Source organism: Schistocerca gregaria, chromosome 3 (genome assembly GCF_023897955.1).
Source record: "Schistocerca gregaria isolate iqSchGreg1 chromosome 3, iqSchGreg1.2, whole genome shotgun sequence".
In the NCBI taxonomy this organism is placed as follows: domain Eukaryota; kingdom Metazoa; phylum Arthropoda; class Insecta; order Orthoptera; family Acrididae; genus Schistocerca; species Schistocerca gregaria.
In genome coordinates this window covers 589,608,286-589,620,484 of record NC_064922.1, presented here as the reverse complement: position 1 = coordinate 589,620,484, position 12,199 = coordinate 589,608,286, and the positions used below count along the sequence as shown (strand labels likewise).

Sequence of the window (12,199 nt, the reverse complement as noted above, 5' to 3'; positions counted from 1 at the left end):
CACTAGAGAGGAAGGGGAACTGCCTGCTCACTCTTCATTTTGCAGACTACAATCCGGCGACCTACCTTCCCTCACGCTTCTGACCACCAAAACATAATTTATCCCTTACTGCCGTTCTACTGCACTTAGATGTGGCACAAAAATTTAGCGTTTGTTCTCAAATCCCGTTATTCAACAATATACATAAATTTTACGCCATTAAAACACTATTTTTAATAATCTGCGATTTATCATCCCGTGAAACACGGAACTATTACTCCTAGAGAAAAAATGAATATAACCTTTTCTTGTAGGAAATAGAATTAATTTTTTTACGGGTAAACATTTTCGCTACAAGTAGTGTTTTTCTAGACAGTTAAGAAAAACAAAAAAGTGATCCTTAAACCCCCTCCGCTCACATGGTTATACACCACTGGTCAGGATTTTTAGTATGTTATTCATTACACTCCCTCTACCACCGTACAAGAATTTGCGACTGCAATAATTTTTCCCATAGTTTTCCTTCTTTTACTGGACTACACTGCTGTATTTGCATCGCGGGGAGACGAGCTATAACAAAGCGCTTCATATATCCTTATAAGAAAATAAACTGGGCTATACAATTATAATAATCAGTTTGATATTCTAAAACATACCGGTAACTGACAGCTATCAGATAACAGCAAAAAATGTGTAAAAAACAAAATTGACCTGGAATGATACTGGGAAAAATAATAAAGTTTCAGTGCGGTGATTCCGATGTCTCCTCAATGTAAAATTTACAATGAATGTGTTCTACTCATTTTGACTAAAACAAGGACTTCTAACCTGGAATTATTACAAAATATGAATGGGGAGAGTTGTGCATGTTGCGAATTAGTAGGAGAGGCACGAAAATAAACAAATGGATCAGAGAACAGAAGTAAGAAGAAGACCTCATAACGCCTATGGTGAAAATGGAATGGAGATAGGAGAGACACGTGTGTCTTCATGTAATGCAATCGCAAACTGATAAAACAGAACGCGGAAAAAAGGCGATACGCTCTGCCTACAACTGACGAGTGCAGCATTACCCATGTGTGCGAAGGGAGAAAGGATGTCCAGTTTAAAATTACAATGTAGTCACTGAATTCTGAGCAGCAACCGGGATTTTGGTATGTTGGCGGTGTGTTCTTTACTGAAACAAAATTTCTCTATATGTTCTTAAAGATCCTTTAATTAATACTCGAGCAACATTTTTATTCCACATCGACGGCGCTCCTACACAGTAACATTACGATTCGTAACGGCGAGTCCTAAAAATGCTAGCAAATTGCGAACTACAGCGCACGCGTTGTAACGTAAGTATGGATTCTTCGAGAAGTATGGCAGACAATTGAACTGCGCGCCATCTGTACTACAGTGGGGCAATAGTATTTAAAGCTTGCATAGTATTTAAAGGGTACCTTTATCGATCGCTGTTTTGTCGTTGTTTGGTAGTTCTTACGACTTGACAGCTTATTAGGTCGGGACTACTTGCGGGCAGATATTTGAAATTCAAAGAACTGGCGTAGGAAGAACGACGTCACGAGAGCGTCACCGCGCTCCACCAATAGGAGGGCAGGCGGCAGGGATATTACGGCGGCAGGGCGTTGTTCTCTCTCAGTTGAGGATCCGTTAGCGGAGAGTTCGTGAGTACTTGCTACGTTGGTTCGTGTGGTGTAGATAACCATGAGGGAAATTGTGCACATCCAGGCCGGTCAGTGCGGCAACCAGATTGGAGCGAAGGTAAGGAGTTTTCTGTGTCTTAACTTTTTGAGTATGTATTCGTTAAATCGCCGGACAGGTACACATGATTTTTGTTAACGGTTTACACAAACGTTTGCTGTAACTACTTGGTCCTTCTCTCCTTTGCTTTTTCATTCTGGAGGAAAAATCCTTCAGATACTCCTTTATTACTCCGTTAAATTATTGAAATAAGGCGCTCTGCTTATTTTTCTTTGTCTACCTTATCATGATGCAGGTGTTAACGGATAGTTCATTATTGCCGCAGAGCCGAAAGTTTAAACTTTCGTAATTGTTTTATGGAAAAAAAGGACCTCGCATTGTTAAAGTGCTGGTTTTATCGCCGTTCGGTGCAACCTGTTAACCCGGCACGTGATTCGCGGTTTGTGATAAGGCATTCTGCAGTTGCTGTGCTTGTGAGGGTTACACGAAGTTCTTATGCGCAGAAAGCAAATTTCAGAAGTAGATTGTTCGTGATGCTGATTTTGAACTCTACACGTTTTAAATTTTCTGCTTAGGTTATAATAATCTTAAGTATAAGGAAATGTTCTAATTTGCGTACTTGCAGTATTAACACGCGGATAGGAAGAAAAGGAAATCGTTTCAGAGCGACATAGTCTTGAACTGAATCTTATTCCTGGTGAATATGTTCTAAATTTGTGATCAGTCACAGGGCGTATATAAATTGAAGTAATACGTGTAGATATGTTCCCGCGCGACACGTGACCTCGTGCGCCCTGGTTTCTTATTGGTCGATTTTGAATTTTGAGTGGTAGCCGTAGATGACACCTCGCGAATTTTTTACGACGGTTAAGAGACTTCATGAAGTTAATTTCCACACCAGTGCAAGAGCAACTAACCTGTCTTTATTTTGCATTTCGATTTGTGTGAATCGCTCTACAGATTTCATAGTAAACAGTATTTTGAGCTTAAGTGTTTGTGCCTTTTCATTAATAACGAAGTAATCGCTTTGTGCCAGTACTTACTGTATGAATTTACTCGACGCATCAGACTAAGTTAGGTTATTATAATATGTAATGGTGCGAAATAAAGACTAGACATCTTGCAGGAGGAACACAGCTTACTGCTGTAAGCAGTTTTCTTTAGAAGATGTATTACTATAGCTGCGGCTACCCGGGAGAGTCCTCATAGCTAGTAATGTCAAATGCGTGTGAAGAGACGCGTGATAATGTGGCCTTTAAGTCTGAAATAATTGTGTTTCAACATTACCTTAGTATCAGCTTGGTAAATACACCATCGTGTTAAATGTCTCACGAAGTAGTTCGGTTAACAGCGAAATAGTGCGTTCGTAGGGATTGTCTAAAATTAGTATAAAAATAATAGCCCTGTATTTACGTGTCTACTAATTCCTTCAGTATGTTCGCTGTCTTCAGTGAGTACGGTAGCAACCTTTATCATACGTCTTTTAAATTCGTAAACACTTTTTGTGTGTTCACTTGAGTGGCTGATACGAATGAGGACGGTGGATGTAACATATTGACGCCCTGACATGTTTCACTCCATGCTGTACTTAATATCAGTAGCCCTGTTTTAAACTGTAAATGAGTGTTAGATATCGTCTTTAAAGATTCTACATGAAAATCTTCGATGTAGTGTATTAGTGTACAATATCTGTAATTAGAGTATGGTGCTAGCTTTTAGAAAATTTAAAGAACGTTGACTGTATTATAGGTCTCAGATATGTTAAGTGACCTCCACATATTGTAATTTGACCTCGTATATCAAGCAAGTAAAACAATTTTAAGTTCTGCTGTAAATTACATAATTGTCTCCTGTTTCAGTTCTGGGAGATCATCTCAGATGAGCATGGCATTGACCCCACTGGTGCATATCATGGTGACTCAGACCTGCAGCTGGAACGTATAAATGTGTATTACAATGAAGCATCTGGTGGAAAATATGTTCCTCGTGCCATCCTTGTTGACCTGGAGCCAGGCACAATGGACTCAGTACGATCTGGGCCATTTGGCCAGCTTTTCAGGCCAGATAACTTTGTGTTCGGACAAAGTGGAGCAGGTAATAACTGGGCAAAAGGGCACTACACAGAGGGTGCTGAACTTGTGGACTCTGTGTTGGATGTTGTCAGGAAGGAGGCAGAGAGCTGTGATTGCCTACAGGGCTTCCAGCTGACCCATTCGTTGGGTGGTGGCACAGGATCTGGAATGGGAACTCTGCTTATTTCAAAAATCCGTGAAGAATACCCTGACAGGATAATGAACACATACTCAGTCGTCCCTTCACCTAAGGTAACTATGGTTTTCCTACTTTCCATCATATAAAATTAATAACTTAGTGTAACAATTTAAAGATAAAAGTTCCAAAGAAGTTGAAATTTTAAAACTTTGTTACACAAATTCTATATAGAATTTGTTAAATAAAAAGCTGAAAGTATCTTTTCTTTCCAGGTTTCAGACACAGTTGTTGAGCCTTATAATGCAACACTGTCGGTTCACCAGCTTGTAGAAAACACAGATGAAACCTATGTCATTGACAATGAGGCACTGTATGACATCTGCTTCCGCACCCTCAAACTTGCAACGCCAACGTATGGAGACTTGAACCACCTTGTATCTCTCACAATGTCTGGTGTAACAACTTGCCTGAGGTTCCCTGGTCAGCTTAATTCCGACCTTCGTAAACTAGCTGTCAACCTGGTACCTTTCCCTCGCCTCCACTTCTTTATGCCAGGTTTTGCTCCTCTCACTTCACGAGGATCCCAACAATACCGTGCCCTTACTGTACCTGAGCTTACCCAGCAAATGTTTGATGCCAAAAATATGATGGCTGCGTGTGATCCTCGTCATGGTCGTTACCTCACTGTGGCTGCAATGTTCCGTGGTCGCATGTCAATGAAGGAAGTAGATGAGCAGATGCTGAACATCCAGAACAAGAATAGCAGTTACTTTGTAGAATGGATCCCCAACAACGTGAAGACGGCAGTCTGTGACATTCCACCTAGAGGACTCAAAATGGCTGCCACATTTGTTGGTAATTCTACAGCAATTCAGGAGCTGTTCAAGCGTATATCGGAGCAGTTCACTGCTATGTTCCGCCGAAAGGCTTTCCTCCACTGGTACACTGGTGAAGGCATGGATGAAATGGAGTTCACAGAGGCGGAATCTAACATGAATGACCTTATCTCTGAATACCAACAGTACCAGGAGGCGACAGCTGACGAGGATGCTGAATTTGATGAGGAACAGGAAGGAGAAGTTGAAGAAAACTGAACAGTGTAACATTCCTGCCTGTGTGCAGCAGTTAGCTGTGTTTCAGCAATGTGTTTTTGTGCATTGTATGGAACACTTAACAAAATGGCTTACTGCTTATGACTGATTTGAGAACAAATTTAATGAACTTATTTGTAAATTAATTTTTCATTGTAATAAATCTTTTTTTCTATCTAAGTGACTGCTTTCTTTGCCATAGTTGACTTTAATTTCTGAACTAGTGAACAGAGCACAATGCTAATTATTTCGGTTAATCTTTCTGATTCAAGAACGTAGACCAATTTCTTGGCCATTCTGCAACACAGTGTCTTAAAACTGGATCTGTATCTTGACTTAGTGTTCACTAGCTTCAGTTAATTCCCAATTACCACAAATTGTACCAGCTACAGTAAAACTGAAGTATTCACAAAGTAGGAAACTAACCATGTGTAGTATATAGGGTTTGTCTTCTGTGTTAGGTAATGCATTATTTGTATGGAAAGTGAGGTTAAATGCTTCCTTGCTCGGACATTGAATTGACTAGTTTTTGCCAAGTGTTAATAAAAGAAATTAATCCACCAGCAAATCTGTTGCTTTCCATGTGAAGTATTGCTGATTGGATGTCTTCATTGAAATCTTCGTTCTTATGGTGGTCATTACAGAACGGGTCAAATTTAAAGTACTTCAGAAATGGGCAACATTAAGTTTCAAAGCATATTGGACATGTCGGAGGTAAGGTTCCATGTCTGCACTGTTTGCACTACTTCCATATTTTTAGTGGAAATGAGCTGATACAAAATAAAGTTTTCTAAAGTTGGTAGCTCAACAGGAAAGGAAGGTGGGTTGAAGTGAGTGGGGGATTGTGAAGCAAATTTTCAAAAAAAACTAGACAAGTCTTGAAGTTTACTATCTTTAAGTGTGGATATTCTGACAAGATTAGAACTCCATGTGTTAGTATAGATGATGATGATAAATGTTTATGGAGTGTTACTGTTTACTTATCTATTTTCTTTGTTTGGTGATCAATATGACAATAATATATTAACTGTCAGGAAACTTAATTAAAACTTCAATATGGGTCATATTGCGACTAGAATGATTAAAGCTTTGAGCTGAATGTCTATCATTCCAAGGCTTTTTAATATTCATTTGTGGGTGTGTAGTCTGGTTGCTTTAGCTGAAGAGAAAGTCGTCTTTAATCCTGCACACTGGTGCTGCTGAATGTGTAGATGTTGTCTATACAACAGTTTTAATTGATGTTTGAATGGTGAACTTGTAATTAAGAATATGCAGACCACCTGACTTCCAAATCTGCTTTTGAGAACGTTTCTCTTGAGGGAAGGGTGAGTAGTAATCATTCCACTTGGGGAGGGGGGTGAGAAATCGGCAGACAATCCATTAAACTAAAATAAGTTTGAGAAGCTTTCCTTTTCATACATTTTGGCCTTGGAAGCTGTGCATTGCATACCAAAATAAGTCCATTATTGATTATATAAAATGCTTTTGGAACAATCCTTTGTGCTGTTGTGAATCATAATTTGTTGGCTGGTAAGTACTTGTAACTGTTACTTGATTTGACCATTTCCTGGTGTCTGCAGTGAGGTGTGCAAGTATGTACCAAGAAAAATTGAGACAGCATAGGTTTTCAGAAGTTACTGAGACTACCAGGTTTGGCTCGCAATAACACCATATCTAGGCCCCTATGCACTTCATGTGTAGATAATCAGATATATCAATACATCCATACTAGAGCTGTCAATGCCTCAACTGTGAATACCTGTGGACTGCTTTCTTTGAAGACTTTACAGCACCAATTGTTGTCTAAAAGCAAATACACAGTATCTAATCATGGCTCCAGCACTTGTATTGACATTTGATTGCCTGTATGTGAAGTACTTTGTGCTTGAGTATGCTGTTATTGAGATGCTGAAACCAGTTTCTTTAAACTTATTAAAGCATATGGCTGTTCACTTATTGTATGGTAAATATTTGTCTGGCTCCTTTCCCATACCCACAGTGGATAAACAGACTGAGGTATGAAAAGGATGCTATCCAGTGTGACAGGGTTGTCATGACCTACAGTTACTAAAATTCACTATAAACAGCCAAACTCAGTTCTGACAAGTTATTGGATGTAAACTGTTTTTCCCTCCACCTTGGAGTTACAGTGGCTTGCAGAATATATACATAGATTCTTAGCCGAAAGAGATTGAGATAGTATTTTACTCATATTTGTTAAAGAGATCTCAATTTTACACACTTTTTTCAAGAAAGTTTCTATATGTATGAACTATAAAAATTTCATTACATTTAAACCGATTTCAGTTCGGATATGTGTTGAACCTATTTGGAGACTGGCAACTTAAGTATTTTTTTGAAGTTATATTAAATGTATATTTTTGGCTAGGAAATGATTAGGAAACTTGGGAAATCTTGCTTTCAAACAGTTACTCAAATAATTGTTGAATTCATCACTGAATTTGGGTGACAGCCTCTAATTCATGATATGCCACCCAAAGATACTTTAATCACCTGGAAATACTCTTACCTGAAACGACATTAAAGTGCTTCCTTGTTTGATTTTTGTTATTGTTGATTTCTCAAACTGATTACCTCTACTGAGATGTTTTCAATGTGGCTAATACCTGATTGTGGATCCGAAGAGCTGAGTTTTGATTTCTGGTTACTTGTAGGATTAAGTATCAATTAAAAGCAGATAATGTTTGTTACTGTAAATATGATGCACTGTGGTTTGCAGTTCATGTTGAACTCTGTCTTCCTGTAACTGTTTAAGTCAATTTCAAGGCCAGGCTGGCAACGATATACCACTTTCAATAGGACTTGGACCAATGAATCATTGTGGTGTTAAAACTAACCTTAAGGATCACAGCTTTACCTAAGAGTTCTTAGGATAACTTGATTTGAAAATATTTTTTCAGTCTTGGTTTTCTGCGGAGTGAGTAGTATTGGAATGCTTTGCCATGACATGGCTCTGGGTATTTGACTCACTTCAGACTGGTACATCTGTCTGCTTTGGTGGAACAAAATGTGAGTTTCGTTTGCAAATATTATTCCAATTCATGGAAAAGATGGTGTTGTCTCATGTCCACAAATGGGTGTGCCCTTGACCAAGTTACGTGGCACCACTGAGATAGTAAATCTGAAAATACTGTTGCATAACTATTTCATTGTGGTAGACTAATAATAAAATGCCACTGACTTTATTAATGATAAACTTCCCTCATGTATTCTAAATGTCAAGAAAACTGAGATTTATTTCAAAATAAATTAATAAATCGATTAATTAAAATTTGCCCATGAATATTGGTTTTCAGGTGTTTAAGTGTCGTTAGTGTTTATACCTACTCGTCTTTTGTTATGCATAACCACACTATGCCCAGAGACATAGGATGTTTTTCTAGTGGAGCACTGAACTTTTAAGGTGGGTTGTAAGACCACATTCTCATTGTGGACACAATAGTTGGAAGTATGTTCATTATGTGCATGTAGCCCATTTTGTTTTTCGTTCCCTTGTCTAGAACGGTGCATAAAGAAATACCAGGAATGTTACATACTTTCTAGATGCTTTCAGTATTAAAGTGCAGCATTTGTGTAAATAATTTCAGTTCCAACTGAACCATATATAGGAGAGTGTGTGCAGAGATTGATGGTAGAGAATGACATTGCTGCTGTGCTAGCTGATTTTTCACATGCCATGACACATTTTGTAGACTGTATAATAGCCTCACAACATATTATTAAGACTGTAAACAAAGAAGAAATGATTATGGTAACTGGATTATCACAATCATTAGGGATGATTGAGTTATATTAAAGCATAATTGATTAATGCAGAGACCATATGTGACTATAGCATGTGCCTAACAGTGCATAATATCTGCCTGTAAGTAGGTAGGTATTGAGAGAAATGAATGGTGCATCTATCTATGGAGAATGCGTCCCCTCCCTCCAAACCCTATCTTCTTCTGTGAGGTTACACTTCCTGTAGAGACTTACCTCTTTAGTACATTGATTTAACTGACTATGAAGTTGCTAAAAAAATGCTTACTGTATAAAATCTTCTGGATCTTGTGAACATCAGTCACTGGTATCTGCAGCACAACTGCAATTCATAGCACACTTACATAAAGCGATTTAAAAGTAACCTTCATTCTTATAGAAGTGCTTGCTGTTACATCACGTTCCTCGAAATTAGTAAAATTGTGTGAAGGAAATACACTGACTTTAACCCAGGTATATGTGTTTAATGGGTTATATTCTGCAAGATTTTTTTTTTTTTTTTTTTTTGCCCTAACTAAGCAACCAGTCGTTGATTTATGCTCAGGCTTGAGGATGGCTTTATAGCTGACTCTGTGTAGTCAACAATATAAAATATAAGGTCAGTTTAATACCTACATTAACAGCTGGTGTGGGAAATAGATATTCAAGAACACACTGACATGTTTGTGAATGCGATACTCTAAATGTACTGACAGTTTTATGAATTTGCAAGTGTGCGGCAAGGTTGTAGGGTGACAAACGCATGTGACAACTGTGTATTTACACAATGAACATAATTTTTCCAAGAAAGCTGAGTGTCAGGTTGACATTGCAATGTTATGTTATAAAACAGTATGTTTAATTATTTGTGGTCCTAGCCATGCTGAAACTTGACTGCCAGATAAGCAATACTGGCATTCAGTTTATAATAATTGAAACAACTAAAGGTATCATCCATTCGTAATTATTAAAGTAGCTGCTCGCGAGGCATTTTTTCAGCAAAGGTGACAAGCAGCTGAAAATCTTTTTAATATACAGTGTGCTTAACACATTGACTGCTGCATACATAGAAATGGATGTTTCACCATGAGGCCAGGCTTTGGTATCTGGACTGAGATTGCACTGTGGCAGCCAAAACACTAAACTGAGTGTGGAATGTTGTGTGTATGCAGTGACTATCAGTAGGCATAGACTGCTCTTAATTCGGTTGCTGACTGTTTCGTACTATTATCACCTCTAGGTTATCAGAATACTTGTAAGGAAAGTGCAGTTGCAAGTAAAGGATGCTACACGAGTTTTGCCTGTACGTCGGGCAGAAGTTGACTCAGTTGGTGATGTTAATGTTATTTGCATTAAATCTGCTGACAGCATAAAAGAATGAGTTCAAAACTGCCCTGACTTGTATTGCATGCTTTGTGAAATATGCCGGATATTGTCAGCTGATACAGATATGTTCAAAGCTCTTCATTATTGTTGGGGAATAACTCTTCTCAGCAGCATGCTAGTCAGAGTAGTTAGTAAAATAATGGCTCATTCTGATGAAAGCTAAAGTCCTTAAACAAACAATTAGAGCTTGGCATTGCTGTTGGAAGTGAAATTGTACTCCGGGCTTACTTTCTGCTGGACATCTCAAGTCTCCCACATACAAAATGGACCCATTACATGCCTTTTACAGTAATCCATGCTATGCTTATGCATTTCTGTAGAAAATTTAATTCCTTCTGCTTCTGCAGTAGACTGACCTCATTGCCGAGGTGACGAATATGAGGTACAGACTATTATCCACAATGTGCACCCCATTCCTTCCCCTTTACCATAACTTTAGCATGAACTGTTTTCCTGGGCACAATGTACTGTTCTATTATATGAATGTAGTTCCCTGTTCATGGGAGACCCCTGTGGTGAAGAGATGTTGCAGGACACCTTAACACTGACAGGAGCTTTAGTGGTAGATAAAAGAACTTGTCTTATCTTAACCCTTTAAGTTTTCAATATATTCACAGCTAGTCAGAATGCTTGGAGGTTATTGTAAATGCTTAATAATAACTTCAGCTGTAGTGATGAATGGTTATGGAGACTACTGACCCCATAGTTAACATCAAAATGGGGAAAAAATTGAGTCATTAAGAAATCCAAAAATGATATAGCAATGGTTTTATGTTAGGTGACAGTGGAGCAAATCAGACATTTCAGGGCCAAAGCAAACTCATTGCTTTTAGAAATTTTCCCACATTTACTTGTCCTTGGTGACAGCCAGCCATCAAACACCGTTGATATTCTCTTCAAATCTTTAAAAAGATACACAATAGCATCGGCAATGAGTGTAATTGTTGTTCTGGTGCAATATGGCTTGCTGTGCCATTGCATAATGCAATTATGCCATTATGCGCAAAGTTTGTCCGCAGACCTGAACAACTCCCAACCTTTTGCTGTTAATGAAATTGTTTGGTAGGTGTCTCCACCATTGCCAGAACCTGCAAGCATGTAACTGTAGACTGATCCCATTCCTTCCAACCTTTCCAAAAGTTTCTGAGAAACTTATCTGTGATAGTACTTTATACATCTTCAGCAACTATAGTTGTATATATCAATATAATCAGCAACCAGATGGATCTGTGATAGAATAGTGACTCATTTTTCTGAGCACAGATTGTTAATCGCCTCTCAGTTCAAATCCCAATATGTAGAAGTCTTCAGGATGTAGAGTAAGTCAAATTACACATTAACAGGCAAAATTAGTCTTGGCAGGCTGCTTCTATAAATTACACTATCAACAGATTATGAATAGTTTTAACCTAGTCATACTGATAATCACAGGAATTACTTGTGGACTAGCTTGGGAAAGAAAGTTACTGCCATTTCTTGTATACTACTCTGCTGCTGTTTATATCTGACATCTCAAGGTATTTGCTTTACTTAGACCACCATCAGCTCTCTCTATACAAACAATGACAAGATCAGGTTAATAAGAACATTAGAGTTACCATGAATTTACATTCCTGAGGCCAAATGTTATAATACACTGTAGAAGGAATGGCTGATGAGGTATTCTTTTACTTTGTATTTGAACATATGAAGAGCTACAAACTCCTACCAGTTGTCTATCAGCAAAGCATTGCACCAGAGTGTAAAATTTCATTCTGACAGGGATGGATGGATAATCTACATGGAAATTATATTTACTTCTCATTTGTGGTTGTGAACTGCAGAGTCTATTCTGAATTCAGTCTTATTATTAGGCACAAATACCATTGGTGAGTATAGGGGTTGGAATGTACATGTAAGAATTATTAGATTACTGAAGGGCTTCTTCAAGATGTTCAGTATTCAACTTCACAGAATATTCCAATTGCATGCTCTTATATAATAAATACATTTTTCACATTAGATGCATTACACCAGCAGATAATGCCACAGGGCTGTATTGAATAAAATTATTTAAAGTATGG

General features: G+C 38.1%; 1 protein-coding gene across 1 annotated transcript; it reads left to right on the top strand.

Annotated features, from left to right (window-relative positions):
- Positions 1 to 1,427: 1,427 nt before the first annotated feature.
- Positions 1,428 to 5,168, top strand: LOC126354061 (tubulin beta-1 chain-like). Its single transcript, XM_050003428.1, has 3 exons — positions 1,428 to 1,746; positions 3,546 to 4,010; positions 4,170 to 5,168. Exons 1-3 carry the CDS (start codon positions 1,690 to 1,692, stop codon positions 4,989 to 4,991), a joined length of 1,344 nt encoding a protein of 447 aa, XP_049859385.1. The 5' UTR covers positions 1,428 to 1,689; the 3' UTR covers positions 4,992 to 5,168.
- Positions 5,169 to 12,199: the final 7,031 nt, after the last annotated feature.

Excerpts from the sequence above, each read along its gene's own strand:
- LOC126354061 (XM_050003428.1), top strand. The coding sequence starts at position 1,690 with ATGAGGGAAATTGTGCACATCCAGGCCGGTCAGTGCGGCAACCAGATT. Across the intron at positions 1,747-3,545 it reads GCAACCAGATTGGAGCGAAG|TTCTGGGAGATCATCTCAGA; the intron begins GTAAGGAGTTTT and ends CTCCTGTTTCAG. Across the intron at positions 4,011-4,169 it reads CAGTCGTCCCTTCACCTAAG|GTTTCAGACACAGTTGTTGA; the intron begins GTAACTATGGTT and ends TTTTCTTTCCAG.